Source organism: Notolabrus celidotus, chromosome 14 (genome assembly GCF_009762535.1).
Source record: "Notolabrus celidotus isolate fNotCel1 chromosome 14, fNotCel1.pri, whole genome shotgun sequence".
Taxonomy (NCBI): domain Eukaryota; kingdom Metazoa; phylum Chordata; class Actinopteri; order Labriformes; family Labridae; genus Notolabrus; species Notolabrus celidotus.
This window is the reverse complement of record NC_048285.1, coordinates 5,546,838-5,566,072: the sequence shown is the minus strand read 5'-3', so window position 1 is coordinate 5,566,072 and position 19,235 is coordinate 5,546,838. Positions and strand designations below refer to the sequence as shown.

General features: G+C 42.7%; 1 protein-coding gene and 1 non-coding gene across 8 annotated transcripts in view; both read left to right on the top strand.

Annotated features, from left to right (window-relative positions):
• The window catches only part of LOC117824996 (eukaryotic translation initiation factor 4 gamma 1-like), a 54,219-nt gene that overhangs the window by 27,152 nt on the left and 7,832 nt on the right, over window positions 1–19,235 (top strand). For 6 of the 7 annotated variants that reach the window (XM_034700563.1, XM_034700561.1, XM_034700560.1 and 3 more), the window contains 12 exons: window positions 1,105–1,244; window positions 7,138–7,230; window positions 8,268–8,358; window positions 10,859–11,923; window positions 12,030–12,118; window positions 12,301–12,499; window positions 13,032–13,165; window positions 13,435–13,575; window positions 15,275–15,682; window positions 18,195–18,341; window positions 18,503–18,739; window positions 18,837–18,941. In XM_034700563.1, the coding sequence (XP_034556454.1) occupies window positions 1,105–1,244; window positions 7,138–7,230; window positions 8,268–8,358; window positions 10,859–11,923; window positions 12,030–12,118; window positions 12,301–12,499; window positions 13,032–13,165; window positions 13,435–13,575; window positions 15,275–15,682; window positions 18,195–18,341; window positions 18,503–18,739; window positions 18,837–18,941 (2,849 nt within the window). Of the gene's footprint in view, window positions 1–1,104; window positions 1,245–5,994; window positions 6,391–7,137; window positions 7,231–8,267; window positions 8,359–10,858; window positions 11,924–12,029; window positions 12,119–12,300; window positions 12,500–13,031; window positions 13,166–13,434; window positions 13,576–15,274; window positions 15,683–18,194; window positions 18,342–18,502; window positions 18,740–18,836; window positions 18,942–19,235 lie in introns of those variants that run through there. The other variant, XM_034700565.1, reaches the window with a different exon arrangement.
• On the top strand, window positions 18,058–18,132 carry LOC117826024. The gene has a single exon (XR_004633981.1). It is a non-coding gene; the product is annotated as a small nucleolar RNA SNORD66 (small nucleolar RNA).

The following is a 19,235-nucleotide window of genomic DNA, read 5'->3' as shown; positions in this document are numbered from 1 at the left end:
ATATGTTTTTTCATACCCTGTCTACTTTTTAAGACATGCAACACAAATATCCACCCAGTGTCACTGGTAGAGAAAAATAAATACACATAAACTAACATTCAGCCAGCTAACACAAGCTTTTCTCCTCTCTACACCTGTTGAATATTATATGTTGATATTTTCCACACACAATAGACAGAAAACACAACAGTCAGAACTTAAGCTGCAGTCTTTACATGCTCTTGAATTGTTTAAAGCTCCCATGAGGAACATCCTGTCTTGATTTAGTCCTGAACATGTGTAAGTCATGCAGCGAAAAACCTGAACCTGCTTTCTTTTCACGGTCAGATGTGTCACTAATTGAGAATCTTAGCTGTGGAAAATTTAAACAAAGTCTGTTTTTGCACATGCTCTTCATCACTTTGTTTGACACCTACCCCCCTACAGTGGTTTCACACGTTAGAATCATTCCATATAAATATAATCTCATAGGTTGTGATCTCATCAGCTTTTGTAGGACATACAGAGATGGCATTTTCATAGTTGTAACACTCGAGTTGATATCTAGTCGGTGTTAAACCCTTTTGGAAATAGGATAAACCCATCACCCATCTGTACTTTCCGTGACACAACAACAGGTCCCAAAACTTCAAGTGCTGTCTGACGCAAAGGGGGCCCCAACACTGAAGCACAAACAGGGACATTGTTGGTTTTGTAATCCAGGAATTGAAGTGTGACTCAGTTTTGTTTGCACAGATTTGAGGTTGTTGTTGTTCTTTAGAGCAAAGGAAGCACATCCTCCATCAGCAGTGAAAGGACCAGTACCTAAATGAAGTGTAGTTACGTCACAGTAATGATGTTATGACTTTACTGTGGGTGTAAAACTTCAGCTGTCACACAAATCATCAAGAAATCAAACCCTCATTCAGATGCAGCTTTTATGAGCATCTCAAAGCAGCCTTACACGACCGTCAACACATCAGTGAGGTGGTGTGTTTATGCTGTTGTGTAAACACCAGCTACATGCTTTTAATGTGTGTGTAAGTGTGTGTGTCTGGGTGAAATAATGGCTATAAGAATAAATCAGTATGGGTTGGTTGACATTCTTCTCTCTCTGATCCACAGCAGGGGCCTACTACTCCGCCCAGCCTCAGTTCACCCCCTCGGTGCAGGCGGCTTCGGTTATTATGAACCCGGCCCCTCAGCAGCAGCAACCTCCACCTCCGCCTCCACAGCACATCCCAACCAAACGAGAACGCAAACAGGTATGGTCTGCGTGGTGCTACACTAAACACCTCACACCTTTTTGAATCAACTTCAATCTGGGTCTCCATGTTACATTATTAGGATTCAAGTTTACCCACTGTTCCAAGTCTTGACATTTAAGAACAAAATGGGTCTCTTGAAAAGCTAGAATAAAAGTTTGTATTGGCACACGTGGTGAAAATGTAAGGAGGAGAATATCACAGACACAAGATGATAATCTGTGTATCAGAGTAGGTTGTGTTCTTACACTGACACTATTTCCAATGTTAATCCCATATAAATACATAACATGTGTTTTTTTACTCACAAGAAGATTCCAGCACCAAACATGTGCAGTATGAAAGAGTTCAGATCACACAGACATCTAGGTTTAGATCTTTGTCACATCAGATACTTGAAGTTTACACTTTTTTTTTTTCTTGAATTAAGAGAAAAACTATCACAACTTTTATAAACAGTGTTTTTTCTTTTCTTTATGAACCCTCCTGAATACACGTTTCATAACTCAACACTGCTCGCCTGCCTCTGGTGCACTTTTGTTCCATCTGTTAAAAGATGTATGACGACACAAATGTGAACAATGGCTCATGATTTTGAAGTTGTTAGAGTGAAAAAAAACTATTGTGGTCAGTTCAAAGTGCTTCTCAAAGAGCACAACAACTTAAAGATAGAAAGGCTTCTTGCATGTGGTTCAGAGTTTGAGTGAAAGTTGAATTATGTTTCAGTTTGTCTATAGGTACTTTATACAATTCCTCTGAAGGTAATGTCTCAGTGAATACTCATTATTTTTCTATTTATTTATTTTTATTTATTTAAAGGGACAGTGGCATCTTTACATTGATGCACCGCTGAAATGTTCATTAAATGCAGAGTTAGCTATAAGGCTAATTTTCATCCACAGTCCCTGGCAGGTCAAAACAGAGTTCATGGAAACAGGTCATCATGATAGCATGACAAAGAAAACAACAATACATCACAAGAGCACATATAAGTTATACACAAGTGCAAGTTAAAAGTGCGCATTAAAGTGCCGTTCAGCATAATCAAGCGATACGTCCGCAGTTGGACCAGCTAAACGTGGACCAATATCACACAAGTAAAAATGAATCCATTAAGCCTGTAAAATAACACACACACACACACAAACACAAAGTTAAAGAGAAACAGCTATGGATACAAATTTAACTTTGATGTTCACTTGCACAACTAGTCCGTCTCATTTTTGTGAATGCATTTCAAAGTTTATTTTACGAGTCTGGGCAAACATAGGAATTAGACACACAGCAGCTTGACGTGGTGACACTCAGACGAATACAGCAGCAGAGTCATATTTTTGCCTGCCCGTCATAAGTCAAACAAAGTGATGGAAAAATGCTAAATCAAAAGTGAGGCTGCACAATTAATCACATGTTCATCATTATCACAGTATGAGCGTTCACAATAAGCATTAAAAAAGTCATTATTTATAGAATAAATAAAAAGACAACAGTGCTGTCTCACTCAGCATGTGTTCATTCTACCTGTTAGATGGAGGCCTGGGTGTAATGGTGATAATGGTGCAGTCGCATGAAGCTCAAGCTAGCTATCAGCTGTTCTCAGATTCATCTCTGCCAGTTTAATAGTGACAAAAACACAGCTTTCTGGATCTAGATGTTGGGAGTTGAAGCTAATATGCACTCTTAGATATTTGTCTTTCACTCTTTAGTAGTGATCATTGTGATTGCACCATACAGACCACATCAAAAGAAGTGTTTTACTATTTGAAGTGTCAAAAACATGTAACACAGTATAACTCTTTATAGATTACAAGTTTCTAAATAGTGCAGCCTGCTGACTTCTTGAATGCTTCACTTTGACTTTCAGGAAAACTTGGTAGAACAGGAATTCTGGGATTATTTTGGTAATGTAACAACCCCCGGCATTAACAGAAAGCAGTACTGTAATGTGATATTTGGCTTCAAGACAAACAGTAGTTTTGCAATCCACCTGAAGATGAGTCCAGAGTCTTTCTACAGTCGGGACATGGAGTTCAGTTTACCTGACTGAAACAGATAGTGGTGAACTTGACCTTAACGTTCTGTCATGCTAAACTGCTGTACGACATATTCCCCCAGTTCCACAGTATGTCTAGTGTTTCCTCCGCTCTGTAAGATGGCCCTCTCTGGTATGTGGTAGCTCCCTGTGAACCAGAGCCCCAGTTTGTGCCTCTCACTCATGTAATCAGCGTTTTCACATCCCAGACTTGTGTGACGCCGGAAACATTCGACTCTTCCATCCTGCTCGAGAAAAAAAACACGACTCTGCCCTCTGCATAGTTTTTGTTTTCGCAACTTTCTCTCCTTTTAGTGACAAAAAAACGAAACTGTACAGACTTTGGAGACTCTTTTAAAATATCTACTCAGAATAGTTGTTGGTAGAAGTTATAATAAGGGTTTATCATTGCTTTGTGGACTCTGTGTTGGGTTTGTGTATGATTGTATGTATTTTGAGACTAGATGAAAACAAACACCACAGTAGATAAATCATGGTGATGAAAAATAATCCAACTGACACACAAAAATAGTTTGTTCTTGATATTCAATGTAAACTACTGTTGTTGATGGTTGGCAATGAAGTTGGGACAAGTTTTTGCATTGCCACCTTCATAGACGTCTCGTACGTTCTTTCTTTATTATTTCCCTTCAAGTTTTCACTCTTCAAAAATCTGAATGTCTTAAAATATTAAAATAAGCCGTCTGCAGAGTTTCCCAACTTTTCTGTGCATCCTGGAAAATGTAAGAACTTGTTCTACTCTGATTCAACTATCCAACAGGCTGCAAATACACTACCAGTCAAAAGTTTGGACACACCTTCTCATTCAAGGGTTTGTATTTATTTTTATGATTGTAAACACTGTAGATTAATACTGAAGACATCAAAACTATGAACAAACATATATGGAATTATTGAATGAACAAAAAAATGTTAAACAAAGCAGAATATGTTTTATATTTTAGATTCTGTAAAGTAGCCCCCTTTTTCCTTCATGACAGCTTTGCACACTCTTGGTATTCTCTCAGTCTGCTTCATGAAGTGGTCTCCTGGAATGGTTTCTAATTAACATGAGCCTTGTCAAGAGTTCATTTGTAGAATGACTTGCCTTCCTAATGTGTTTGAGACCATCAGTTGAGTTGTTCAGAGGTAAGGTTAGTACACAATGGATAGCCCTATTTGACTACTGTTGTAATCCAGATTATGGCCAAACCAGATTATTTCATAGTTTTGATGTCTTCAGTATTAATCTACAATCTCCATTGGATGAGAAAGTGTGTCCATACTTTTGACTGGTATTTGTTGCAGACAATAAGGAAGAAACAGATCTGAGTGTTGAAAAGCTGTATTTTTTCTGTATTTGCACATTTTTCTCCTTCATTTCTCTTTTCTTGCATTTTTGGAGGCTCTTGAAACAAGTTTGGCTCGTTCTGAGCTTTGCTTTCTGTCTGTATGGGTTGCGGTCAACTTTCACCCTCATTGCCCAAATACTTTTTACACTTAAGTCACATCTTTATCTGATGAAACCCCCCCTCAAATCAAATATGTGCTTTGCGGGGGAGAGAAAGAACTCTTTCACCATCTGAATCCTCTTTGGTGAATCCTCGATCCATCGAGGCTCAGTTTAGCATGAATCATAAACCCGTTACTAGGTAAAAGCTGAGGCTGTTTACTGTGAGAGTTGCGTGATGTCTGGTCCCTCTCAGTGGGGAACTTGGCAGCTTATCAGCAGCTGTAGTTACCTTGGCTGGACTTTGGCTCATTCCCATGGGCCCCTTGCTGTAACGCTTGCTTCAAGGCTCCGTGCACACTCACTGCCGCTGTCACACACATGCGCACAGAATGTCACATTACAGTAAGTACAGGGTGACTGAATGACCGGAAGGGTTTGATCTCCTGTCTGCTGCTGTGAGTGATGTTAACTCCTCGGCTGTAACTATGAATGCTTGTGATGAGTTCACACCATTAACTTGTATTCTTGGATTTTTGGGCAGTTTCGTTGTGTTGTAACATGTTTACAGGACACAAGGCGCTAGTGTACGTGAACTGTGACCTTTCATTTGTAGCACCGTGTTCAGTGACCCAAAAGGCTGTTCAGTCCCCGAGAGCTCCAACTCCTTTCTGTAGTTGCATGCGAGTTAGATGGCGAAAACTTTTCTGTGTGAGTGTTTGAACTTTTTGGATTCAAAAGAGGATCCTGAACTTTTTTGTGCCCCTGACTCCAATCCTCCAGTTTAGTCTTTTGACTCTCTGGTGACGTACAAAAGTTGTAGCTCTGCAAATAGCCTTTTTCTCTACTTTCCTCTTTTCTAGCTCTTCCCCTCAGAGAAAGCTTGAGGGGCGAGGGGGGGAGCGAAGGACATGTCAGCACATAGTTCAGCTCCACGTGGCCACTGGTCTCCTCCCCCTACTGAGCCGGAAGGGCTGACCAACCAGCCTTCCTCTGCTGCTGTGGCACCCCCTTCCTCCCCCTCCTTGTCCTCCTTTCCCTCCTCCTCTTGTGCTAGTTTCTTTTTCCTCAGAAAGGGTTAGCTTTGAAAGAAAAAAGTCTGAGCAGCGACTTGAGTGTGCGGGATGACCGAGCAGACAGAGGAACTGAGGAAGAGGGGGAGTTTCTTCTGCTAGCTGCTGCTCATTTGATAACGAAAACTTTTTTTTGTTCCTGGAAACCCTCCCACTCTGCCCCCCTTCAGCCTGCCCCTCCAGCCCCTTTAACTGTCTGTTAGTCTCTGTGGGCGGGCTCATGCATTCCAATACCATAGCTTTACAAGGCCAGTCGCTTTATCCTTTTTTTTTCTCTCCCTGTTCTGCTCAGCGTATGAGAGAGAGAGAGAGAGTCAAGTTGCTAGCTAGCATACTGACAGCCAGGCCCAGCCCTGCTCTGCTCGGTCCTCTTCTGCCAGGGGTGCAGCTCTTCTGTCACAGCCTGGATGTGTGTGAGTTAAACTGAGGCAAAACTAAACTGGCTGCATCCACCGCCCCCCCTCTTTGAAGGGGTTTAAAGTCCAGACCAGAGTCCGCTGGAACTGCTACTCCAGCCCCAGGATGAGAGAGGCCTGCTAGGGTTTGTAATGGCTCAGAAGGGGAGTCGCTGACGGAGTGGACCAGGTAAAGGTCAGTAGCAACAAGCAAATATTGTTGCTTTTCAAGTTAAAAGTAGGTTAGAGAACTGCGGTTGTTAGTCTCTCACTTTCGAAGCAGAAGTTTGTTTGTGCCACTTTCTTTCGACTCACGCCAGTTTATGACAGCTCTGACTTATCTGAGTAAGTATGTAGAGTGTGAGTGAGAGGAAAAGGAGCAGAATAGAAAGCATGTGTCTGTTATGTATGGGCACTCCTTGAGAGTGAGTGATCTGAGTTTTTTACTCTGTTTTTTCCCCCTCACTGTTTTGCTTTGCCTTCATGAGTCAGGCATTTCCACAACAACTTAGACCAGCAGTGGAATTTGTTAAACAATTAGCCTGAAAGTCGGTAAACTCGATTCTCGCTCCGTCAAACGGCTCCACTGGTGACTAACAAGCTAAAGCACACTCAGTTGTGCAGCAGAGGAATTTGCTTTGCGGTTAGTGTTTGGATTTGGTGCGCCTCAGCGTTCACAATGTGAGAAACGTAGCTTCCATTGAATCTAGGCTGCTAGCGAGTCATAAATGCAGAAAAAGGGCTGATGACTGTACGACAGCAGTGCATCATGGGAAGGCCACTCTTCTCTTACAAAAAGCTGTCCTCACCCGAAAACATTTAACCCTTTGCCTTTCTCTTTTTCATGTGAACAGGAAAACATGTCCTTTTTCTTCACTTTTATAACCTCTCTCCTTCACTGATAGCTGCTCTTACTCAAACATCTCTTCTCTCTCTTCCACAGATAAGAATAAGAGACCCTAACCAAGGAGGTCGAGACATTACAGAGGAGATTATGTCAGGGGGGCGAAGTGGCTCTACACCCACCCCACCTCAGGTGAGATAAGCAGAGTCCACACAGCAGGATTAAAGGCACAGTTTCACTTTTATCATGACATGAATTGTAAAACTGAAGAACGCAGAGAAACAGCTGTGAAAAGACTGCATCAGTGGTAAGCCAACACTCATGGATTCAATTTAGAAACTCATAGATGTGATTAATTAGGGTGGGTGCAGTCCACAGACTTTATTTGGATGCTCATTTGTTGTTACAGTCAGCCGTAAGGGAAGCAGTGTTATTAGTTACACAGGCTGGGCACTGTGTACTGAAACTAAAATCCCCTTATTTATTATCTTAAACACGGATGCAGCTCATGTCGGCTCCTTTTACAGGTGTTCTGAGGCTTGTGCTGGTTTTTGCAGCATGCAGTGTTCTCTGTTCGAGGTGCAGAATTAAAAGAGACGACTTCTGCTGCTGCTGCTTTTAGTTACCACAGACCTACGACAGACTGTCTGGTGCTGCAACACTGAATCACCTTCAGAGAACTGGTGCTGTTTTGAGGACAAACTTCCCACTTAAGTTTATTGAAGCATTGGCTGACATCTTACCTGTGTCTGAAGTGAACTCTTATGACTGTAAACTACACACTGCTTACCTGTACCTGTAGTTTTAAAACACCACTCAAAAACTTAAAAATCAAATGAATTCATGCAGATGTTTTGTTACATATCCTCTCCTTTCTGTGGTCCGAGGTATATAAAAGTTGTCCATACATAGTCCTTTGCTTTAATTCTTCCTCCTGAAACGTCTTCTTATTTAAGACAAGAATGTACTTGCCTGTGCTGTCCATGTGTTACTGCTTTATGGGGAATGCTGCAGATAAGTGGCCTTCATACATGTGTTACACCACTACCTGTCAGAATAACTCCGCTTTGCTCTCGGCAGCTCTGACGTGAGACTCAAACAGCCAACCAGGGACCTTTTTGTGAAAGCAGCTTTTTTCCCCCCTAGTCATGTGGAAAATGAAGGATTGTCCTAATATGTAAGGTCACACTGTACCTTACCTTTCCATGTGTGTGTGTCTCTCCCAACAGTCAGCCATATCTGGATCAGAGAGTACAGGAGTGAACCAGGCCAACGGTGAGAGCGCCCCAGCTGCTGCCACACCAGCGGTGGTGAGACCAGGTGAGTGAACAGAACACAAACATATTACCTCTGTCTTATTTATAATGAAATATTATTCATATTTTACTTACTTACTTATTAGCTTTCTGTATAACATGCTTTTGTTTAATTGTATTCCTCTGTAGGCACATAGCAGGTGTATTAACACAACACATATAGTGCTGTCATTGGGAGATGTATTTTGTCAATGTAAATATGCCGGAATTAGCACAATTGCTACATTTTATCAATAGTCCTAAGGCAGGTACTTCAATGAAACATAAAACATTAAGATTTAAAATTACAGACAGTTAACAGGACACTGCACAAACTGACTTACAAACAAATTTTACATAAAAAACTTAGACTTTTGTGACATTATAAAAACAAGATGGAAGGTGAGGCCAAAGCCCCCGAACAGGCATCAAATGAGGAAACAGATTAATCATGTGTACATGACTGGTTTGTTTTTTTAACCAATGTTTAAGTGTTTTTTTAAAGGTACTGTATAGGGATGTAAATGTCAAGTATTTTCCGTGATTGATCTTTGGAAATGTTAACGATCAATTATCGATGAATCATTAAAAAAAACATAAACATTTTCCATGTGAAAAATAATGCCAAATGCGTTTTTTCCGCTGAATCAAATGTTCCTTCACAACGCAATGTGTATAACTGACAGTATTGAATAGCTACAGATCATATTGAGGTGTTCAAAACGTTAACACACTGAATATTAACGTGTGGAGTAGATCTCTGCAGACATACAGTCATAAAAGTGAAGACTCAGACTTCAACAAGGGAACTGAACAGAATCATATATCAGACTCAGTGTGTCCAGTTTTATGTCCACTCGTCCTTATTGAGAAAAATAAGCATGTGAATGCAGTCAGGTGTCAGCCGGGTCATAATCAGTCCAGTGGTGGAAAAAAAAGGTGTCACTCAGCCGCAGCCCCCAGCTGAGCGTCTCTTCTGTGAGCAACACCTTCAGTCAGCTGATTCACATCCAAACATGCTTTAAACTTAAAACACCTCCATGACAGCTGAACCAAATATGAGACCACATGATGTTTGTTCCGCGTGATAGAAAATCTAAACAAAAGATGTGTTTGAGTAAGTTTTTAACAATCAATTAATCGGTACTTGATTAATTCTTGACATCCCTAGTACTGTAGTTCTCAAGCTCCCTAATGTGAGCTGGTAATTTGCTCACGGACTGTGTGCCTCTGACAGACACTACCATTTTAACTTGATCTATCTGGTTCACTCTTTAAAAGACATACTTCTCATGAGAAGCTCAGGCTCTCTGTTCAGTCTGAGCCCTGTTTTCGCACGTTTCGGTGTTTAAACGACTAGTATGTTGAAACCATTTGGGAATTCCTCTGGTTGATTACCCCAGCTGACAGATGTATGACCGTGTGCAGTGGCTGCCACCAAATTCTTCAGGGTATATACTCAGAGTCGTAGACGTCATCTGATAAAAGTCCTTTTACTTTCTGACTTGCTCAGTTTGTTATTCCAAGTATCTGGCGACACATTTGTATGGATGCTGGAGAGAAATAAAGACAGACACTTTTGTCAGAAACCAGCAGCAGCAGCAACTACTCCGCTCTCTTTAAGGCCACCAGACTCCACTCACAGAAACATGATTTTTAACCCAACAGGCAGAGTGTTTTAAGCTGCTGCTGCCCTTGTTAGAAAGTTTGAAAGTGTTATTGTGCATCACAAATAGAGTTTAATCACAAAAGCATAAACTGACAAACTGAAATATGAAAATTGCTGTTGACCAAAGTGTAACAGCTGGTTCTTGCTAAACAACTATTTAACTTGAATCATTTGTGTTACTCTGCCAGACAATTTGGAAACGAATTGAGCTTGTTTGTGGCAAAAGCAAAGACTTTCAGTGGATATCTATTGATTAGACACATTCAGCCTGCTTATAGGGCAATCTACTGGAGCTGTTAAGTTCAGCCCAGGTTTACAATCCCTGAACTCCCATCAAAGAGCAGCTTCTACTGAGGTTTGCAACGTTACATTGCTCGTGCTGCCACGTATGACCTCATGTTTCATGAATGAGTTTCCTTACTACATCATGAATTACAGCCTGCAGGCACACATTTGCAACCAAGTGATATCCTACAGCTTCCTCTGAGCCATACAGGTTTCACGGGGTCAACTTGGAAAATGTTGATGGTAGTTATTGAGTGTTGTGGTTGAGGAATGTTTGGTGATTTTGAAGTATATTTTATAAAGGAAATGGATGGATTTAAGGAGGTATGTGGCTTCTGGATGTAGAAGGACAGAGTGGGTCAGATACCTGAAATAATGTATCTGATAACTGATGACGTGTTCATCTTTAACCTAAACTTTTGGGTTAAGTTTAGTTTTTGATTCCACACAATCCTCCTGTTCAAAGCTGTACCATCCCAGAATCAATAAATCCATCTAATTTTGGGGTGGTCCATTTATCGAGAACAGAAGTTCAGGAGTCTAAGTTCTTTGTTTTTCTTTTTTCCACCAGATGACCGAAGCAAACCCTCTCCCCCTCCTCTGTCAAAGACCCCCGAACTTCAAAAGGGCGACCCAATCCCCACAGAGGCTACCGACTCTGTCACGAACACTAAACCCTCCTCCCCCCCTCCCTTATCAGAAGCAGAGGACGCCCCTCTTGACACTATTTCCGCACCTGCACCCAGTGCTCCTGTTGCAGACGTGATGGATGCTCCCCCAGCTCTGAAGGAACCCACACCGACCCCTAAACCGGCTCCTGAGGTGCCTGCTTACCCTGCACCGCTCCCTGACCCTGTCCCTGCTGCACGAGGCAAAACTGACACAGAGGCAGAAGAGGAAGAGGAAGAGGAAGCAGAGGAGGTAGCTGCCTCTTTGGACACACCCACTGCACCTCCCTCCACCACCAACGGTGTCACCGAGGCGGAGTCAGAGAAGCTGTCGGTCATGTTGCCAAGCAGTCACAAGGAGGCTCCTCTGGAATCACCGATTGCTCAACCAGAGGAGCTCCGCCTCCCTAACGGCCTGCCGCTGCCAGCCCCTCAAGACCCAGAGGAGACCGCCTTCAGCACAGCCGAGTGCGACGTCAGCCCCATCGCTGAGCCCGACCACAGCCAGCAGCCCGTCACACAGGCCTCTGCAGACATCGTTCAGGCAGCAACCGCACCAGCTGTCCAAGCCACACCTGCTGCGCCCGCTGAAGAGCCTGCACCCGCTGAAGAGCCTTCACCTACTGAAGAGCCTGCACCTGCACCCACTGTCCAGGAGACTGTGGTTGATCCTGTAGTCCAGGCGGAACCCAAGCCTGAGCCCGAGCCTGAGACTGAGCCTGAGACTAAGCCTGAGCCTGAGACTGAAGAGACGGTTCCTCCAGTCGCCCTGGATGTTACAGAAGATGCCCCAGTGCCCGAACCCGAGGTCACAGAGGAGAAGCCAACTCCTGCAGAGACGGTTTCCAGCATCACTGACACCACCCCAGAAACAGTGCCCACTCCTCCCCCTCCCGCAGCAGAGGAGAGGGAGGACACACCTCCCCCCCAGACAGTCACCCCCGCCCTTGTAGAAACTACTATGCAAGGTAAAAAACATTTGAATGCTTTTATTACGCTTCACCTATTACAGATCCTCTTACACTTCTCTCTGATATGTTACTGACTCTGATGTTTTTTATCTTCTTCCTGTAGCTGCTGTGTCTGTGCCAAAGAAGAAGAGGAAGATGAAGGATCTGAACAAGAAGGAGGCTGTTGGAGACCTCCTGGATTACTTTAAAGAGGTGTGTTTTCAATAATTATGCGCAAACTTCTTATGCTTTTACTGCCTGTTTAAGATGTATGAAAACCTTCTGGACAGGCAGCGCTTTTTTACAGCATCTTCTTCTTTGGTCAATGAAGCGTTCAAAGATACTCTAAAAAAATAAGTCTCTTCTTCACGTCTCTCTTTCCCTCTTTTAACCAGGAGCAGGTTGTGACCCCTCCAGAGCCAGAGCCCACCCCTGCCCCAGCACCAGAAACCCAGCCCCCAGCTGCGGCCCCTCCTGCCCCAGAGGAGGCAGACCTGACCTGGGAGGACAAAGAGGACAAGCTGGATGCTGAGAACATTCAGCCAGATCCTCACAAAGCGACCGACGCTGACAAGAAGTACCAGTACAAAGAGGGTGGGTCTCTGAACCTTGAAACTCTCCAGAGCCTGACACAGTTTAGCCGATCGTCTTATCTCACGGGGTTAGAGATTTGTCAGATGACCGCGTTTATGTGTGCTCGTTGAAAAGCAGGGAGTGGTTTGTTACCTGAGTGTGGAAACGAGGGCTTAGAGGGAAAGGAAACTCAAGTGACGATGTGCTGATAATAATTTGAACATGCATGAAGCCTTAAGAGAGGATTGTGAAGTTATTGGTGGATTTAAGGTCTTCATATTTTAGTTTCTGCAGCCATGTTAGAGACAGTCACATATTTGACAACACTTGCTCTCTGTATGCAGTGTTCTCTCTTTTCCACAAAACACACTTTCAATGGCGTCCATCTATTCGTTCATTAATGGACATTAATTTGCCAACCTTTCTGCCACCTTGTGGACGTTATGAAGCATTACATCACCCACTGTTACACTGCTCATACATCTTGTCCCAGTTTTATTCAGAGTTTACACTTGAAGACGCTGCTCATTTCCTCTCCTGGTCTCTCTTTCAGAAAACTGGAAGCCAATTAACACAGAGGAGAAGAAGCAATACGACAGAGAGTTTCTTCTGGGCTTCCAGTTCATCTCCGCCAGCATGAACAAGCCTGAGGGTCTACCAGCCATCAGTGACGTCGTCCTGGACAAGGTGCCGCCTCTCTTACTACTAAACATTTAGTCCTGAGTTATTCCTCATCTCTTCACAATGTTCAGCTCTTATTTTTTGTTTTAAAAGAACTCGATCCAAATGATGGACTTTGTTTTCCTTGCTATGGATAGTCTGGACAAAAACATAGAGAATATAGTATAAGAGATGTAATCCACGTTCCTCCTGTCATTGTGAGGATAAAAATAATGTCCTTAGAACTCGAGGGGGAGATCTGAATGAAGTTGAATGAATGTATTTTCCTCTTTCAGGCTAACAAGGCTCCTCTCCGCCAACTCGACCCAAGCCGTCTGCCGGGGATGAACTGTGGTCCTGACTTCACACCATCCTTTGCCAACCTCGGTCGGCCTAGCATGGGAGGTGGAGGAGGAGGAGGAGGAAACAGAGGACCAGTGAGTTAATTTTTACATGATGAACAAAAGGTTTTTCAGCGTGATTCTTTTTTTCCCCAATATATATGTTTATTATTTTATCATTTTCAGAACAAAACAACAAAATTCAAGGCTCAGTGTGTGTACAAAGCACATGACACATGTCAAAAAGTAAGATTAGCAAAGACAGCGGGGAATAAAGGGCAAAGTTGAATTTCCATACATCTTGATTACTTGGTGAAATTTTTAGACCTAGATATGTGAAACCAGCAACAGACCACTTGAAAGGAAAGTTCACCAACGAGCTGTGATCTCTGAAGCTGCCTGAGGGCACAGCCTCAGACTTGCTAAAATTGATTTTGTATCCTGAGATGGAGCCAAATTCCTCTATCAATGTTAAAATGGTGGGGACAGAGATTTCAGGCGAGGTAAGGAATAAAAGGATGTTGTCAGCATATAAGGCTATCTTATGAGTTCTACCCCCAACAACAACACCTCTCACACCATCATGGCACCTAATGATTTCTGCCAGTGGTTCAAGAGCAACTGCAAAGGGCAAAGGGCTCAGAGGGCAGCCCTGGCATGTAGACCTTTCCAGAGGGAAAGCGGCTGAGCGTATACCATTTGTTATAACACAGGCTGTTGGGGAGTGGTAGATAGTATGGATCTACTTAAGAAAATCCCCTCCCAGGCCTAACCTCTCCAGGACGTCATATAGGAAGTGCCACTCGACCCTGTCGAACGCTATTTCAGCATCTAAAGAAATGGCAAGGGCTTTATGTTTAAATTGATTTGTATATTGTATTATATTTTGAAGCCGTCTAACATTGGTAAAGGAATAGCGCCCATGAATAAAACCTGTTTGGTCAGGATTGATAATACAAGGTAAAAGCAGTTCTAACCTCCTAGTGAGTAATTTAGATAACTTATTTTCTACAGGTCAATAAGAGCTGCATAGATCTGGAGGTTTACCTTTTTTCAGAATAAGGGAGATGTTTGCTAGACTAAGAGATACAGGGAGACAACCATTTATAAAGCAGTCTTTATACATATCTGTAAGTGGACTTACTAAGATGTTGCTTACTTTTTTATAAAATTCTGGGCAGTAACCATCAGGTCTCGCTGCTTTTCCCCCTTTGAGTACCTGAATGGAACCTCCTTCTCTGTGATTGGTTTACATAAATCCCCTTTTTGTTCCTCTGACAGAGTCGGTAATTTTATCTTAAGGAACCTATTGCTCATGTCCTCTGTACCAGGGCATTCAGATGAGTATCATTTCTGGTAAAAAAACCTTCATAATACTGTTTACTTCTGTGGATTTGTGATATTTCCCTCCGTCTGTGTCTTGAAGTACAGATATTGACCCCAAGCTCCTCCTTCACCAAGGACTTTAAAACTGTTGCGTGTGAGGGGGCCTATGATTGGATGACAGGCGGTGTGATTGGCACATGATCTGCCACTGACGTTTTATCTGATCTAGGATCTGTAGAGTTCAGTCTGCTGTATTTACAAGAGTTAATAGTCAGTATACGGGACAATTGAGGTCCCGTATGAAACAAACCAATTTAACCCAATATACGGGATGTCCTGGCCAATACGGGACAGTTGGCAACCCTAGACGTACCTCTCAAGCTGACCGCATCACGTGACCTCTCAGTGTGATTCTGATCCTTGATTGAATTCTGTTCGTTGACCCATCTCTCCCTTGCTTCCCCCCCAGCCTCCGGGAATGGGCATGGTTGGCGGTCCACGTCGCTCCCAGCAGATGCAGAGGAAAGAGCCGAGGAAGATCATCACCACCATGTCCCGCAGCGACGACGTGCAGCTGAACAAAGCAGAGAAGGCCTGGAAACCTTCAGCGAAAAAGAGCACCCGTGCACGTGAAGCAGAGGAGCCTGAGGACAACGATCCAGACAACGCCAAGACCCAGGATCTGTTTAAGAGGGTCCGCAGCATCCTCAACAAACTGACCCCTCAAAAGTTTCAACAGCTCATGAAACAAGTGACAGAACTGGCTATTGACACTGAGGAGAGATTGAAAGGAGTCATTGATCTTATCTTCGAGAAGGCCATCTCCGAGCCAGACTTTTCGGTGGCCTACGCCAACATGTGCCGCTGCCTTCTGGGGGTAAGTAACTCAGCAGACAGTGTGGGAATGTGTGCTGCATACTCAAACCTCAGGATTTAAATGCTTAAAGTGTGAGGTTTCATTTTGTAAATGCATTTTAATGTGAAAAATGAGTCTGTGTAAAAAGGCACACCCAAACAGGCACTAGGACACTCTGGAAGGGACCAATCATGTAACAGAAGTCAGGTGTGTGTGTGTGTGGGGAGCTATTGCAAGGCAAACACAATCACACTGGCTCCCATCAGCAGTAATCTGACGACAATGTAATCATCGCTGTAAACAGATATCTTCAAGAGCGGCTGACAATCTGCTCTAGATCAAAACATTCAAGCAAAGCAACAAATTTGATGCTTTGTTGTGATAACAAACCAGCTTTAAGTTTCCCAGACTTACTTGAATGCATCAGAATGATCAAAGTGACCTCCGATTTAACAAACGAACATTTAAAGAGGTCTCCTTTTCTTTAGGACAAAGCTTTTATTCTACCTTTTACAAATCTGCATCATGAAGTTGTTTCATCAAACTTACGACACTTTAAGGTCATGTTGAGTGAAAATCTGATGTTTGCTTTTTTCTGCAGAAGTGTGACAAGAGACACGCGAGACAAATTAGGAAAGAACCCTTCATGATTGATGAGATCAAGTCAGATAGTAGTGGTGCTTGTGTGCTCCATCATTTCAAAGGTCTTACGGCCAAATTCCACCAGATCCGTGTCCGGCCCGTCACAGCACCGGATCTGATAAGTTTCTATTCTAGTCAATGTGTTAACTTCCACTGGATCCACTTTGTTGCATTCCGGCTGTGTCTCTGATCCAGCAGGTCGGAACGCAACAGATCAGATACACAAGACTTCTATTTTTGCCGGATGCCGGAGCACGACGCATCAATCTCAACAGAGTAGATGGAGCGGGACAGGAAGTCAGGCACCAAAACAAAATGAAAACATCCGGTTAATTTTCAGAATAAAACACTCTGTGTTATCACCAGATCGTATTTCACTTAACTACAACAACAAACCGTCATGATGAGCGGAGCCAGGCCTGGAGTCAACAGGTCAGAGGTTTTCAGAGGACCAGAAAGACAACATGGATGAGGATAATTGTTGATTCAGTACTTACTGCGGTAAAACCTTGGTCACATGACATGACTGTAGCGGATCGGACACGAATCTGATGGAAGTCCTGTGTTTATTTGTGCATGAGGACTTTTAGATCAGCAGGGAGGTTTAAAGGTCCACTCTTGCAGCTTCATATAGAGATAAACAGCATTATGTAAAATGTTCAGTGTATTTGATTTCTCATTTAAAAAGTAGAACATGCTTTTGGAGTGAAAACTCTTTTAACACAAGTATCTTTTTAATTTAGTTGAATCCAATTTGAAATCATTACAGGTACATTTTCCTTCATTGGATGATTTGTTCTGGATTTGTTTGCTTACTCAAACACGACGCAGCTGACTGACTAAAACATTCATAGAGCTGTTTAAAGGAAGGACAAAGGAACTATGTTGCATTCAAGAATAATCAGTAACTTTCTGTTTTATAACTGCATGACTGAATGATTATCAGCTCTGAAGCGTTGCAGCTTTATCAGCTGGAGCCAATGAATGTGAAGCATTCTGCAAGAAAACTATCCTAACTGGTTATCTGAGTGCATTCAACCAGGTTACAGATAAACTATCAGCAGCATGAACTAGAGGAAGTGACTGGATCCAACTAGAGCTGGGCGATATTAAAAATTATGTTATCACGATAAAATACTTAATATCAGTCTATCAATAATTATCACGATAAATAACAAATCATTTTTTCATTTCAATTTAAAGGCTATTTTTTGGTCAGTTTTTAAAGCCCCGCCTACCTCTCACCCTGCAACATGATTGGCTGTTCAATCGCATCTTCTTCTTCTGTCTAATGTTGGGTGTCAACTAGTGTTTAAGGCTCATTAGCGCCTCCCTTTCAAGTGGTTGGGGGGTGTAAATTAAGGTGTATTTATATAGAATTTTATCAAACATATGTTATATTTATATCGAGAAAAATTATATCATATTAATTATTGTTATCGAATTATCGCCCAGCCCTAGATCCAACTTTGAAGGAACCTGCTCACTGCTGATTTAACACAACAGAAAAGACGACGCATACAAAGACTTGAAATAGGTCGTCAATGCAGCTGATCAAGCTCTTATATTGAGCTGTATTTAGTTGAAATTTGGGGGAATGGCTAATGTAGAATCCAGAGTGCCTCACTTATACTCCACAAATCTTCTAGATAGAGTAACACGACCCTCTTTGGTGTGTTGTTTCTCTTCCTGTCTGTGCGGGCAGCGACTGCAGGGTGACATGTTTCAGTTATGCAGTGATTGCTTCTGCCAGGCTTCACTGATGACCTTCTGTTAGTGCCACGTCTCTGCGCTGGTGATTCAAATGATGATATCGAGGATCCACTAACTCCACACACTCTACCTCCCGTCTGTTCCTTCTCCTCTTTTAATATTCATCTTCTCTTTTCAGCTCAAAGTCGAAGCCATAGATAAGCCGGGAATCACTGTGAATTTCCGCAAACTGCTGCTAAATCGATGCCAGAAGGAGTTTGAGAAGGACAAAGATGACGACGAGATTTTTGAGAAGAAGCAGAAAGAGCTGGATGCCGCCTCTGTGGTACAGTATTGCTTTTTCAAATATAAAGCAGGGTCTTAGCTTAAGCAAAAAGACTTGTTAACATATGTCAGGAGAAGGCTCACATGTGAAGAGACTCTCAGCCAATCATTTAGTCTGTCCTTCTGTCGTCTCCCTTTAAATGTGAAATGTTTCCCTGGCAGGAGGAGGAGAAGCAGCGGCTTTCTGAAGAGCTACAGTACGCTAAAGACATGGCCAGGCGGCGTTCCCTGGGCAACATCAAGTTCATCGGTGAGCTGTTCAAGCTTAAGATGCTCACAGAGGTCATTATGCATGATTGCATTGTAAAGCTGCTCAAAAATCATGACGAGGAGTCGCTGGAGTGCCTCTGTAGATTGTTGTCCACCATCGGAAAGGACCTAGACTTTGAGAAGGCCAAGGTACGCCACAAACAAACGCACGCTGATAAATGTGTCGCATCATGTTAAAACTTGAGAGTCGAATACAGACTCAACACACCGCTGTGCTTCTCCTCAGCCTCGTATGGACCAGTACTTCCATCAGATGGAGAAAATAATAAAGGAGAAGAAGACCAGCTCCAGGATCCGCTTCATGCTGCAGGATGTGCTGGACCTTCGACGGGTAAGGCAAAATAAAAACACAACACCCAGAGTACACACATTCAGGATATATATACAGTACCAGTCAAAAGTTTGGACACACCCTCTCATTCAATGTTTTTTATTTATTTTAATTATTTTCAACATTGTAGATTAATACTGAAGACATCAAAACTATGAAATAATCTGGTTTTACCATAATCTGGATTACAACAGTAGTCAAATAGGACTATCCATTGTGTACTAACCCTACCTCTGAACAACACAACTGATGGTCTCAAACACATTAAGAAGGCAAGTCATTCTACAAATGAAC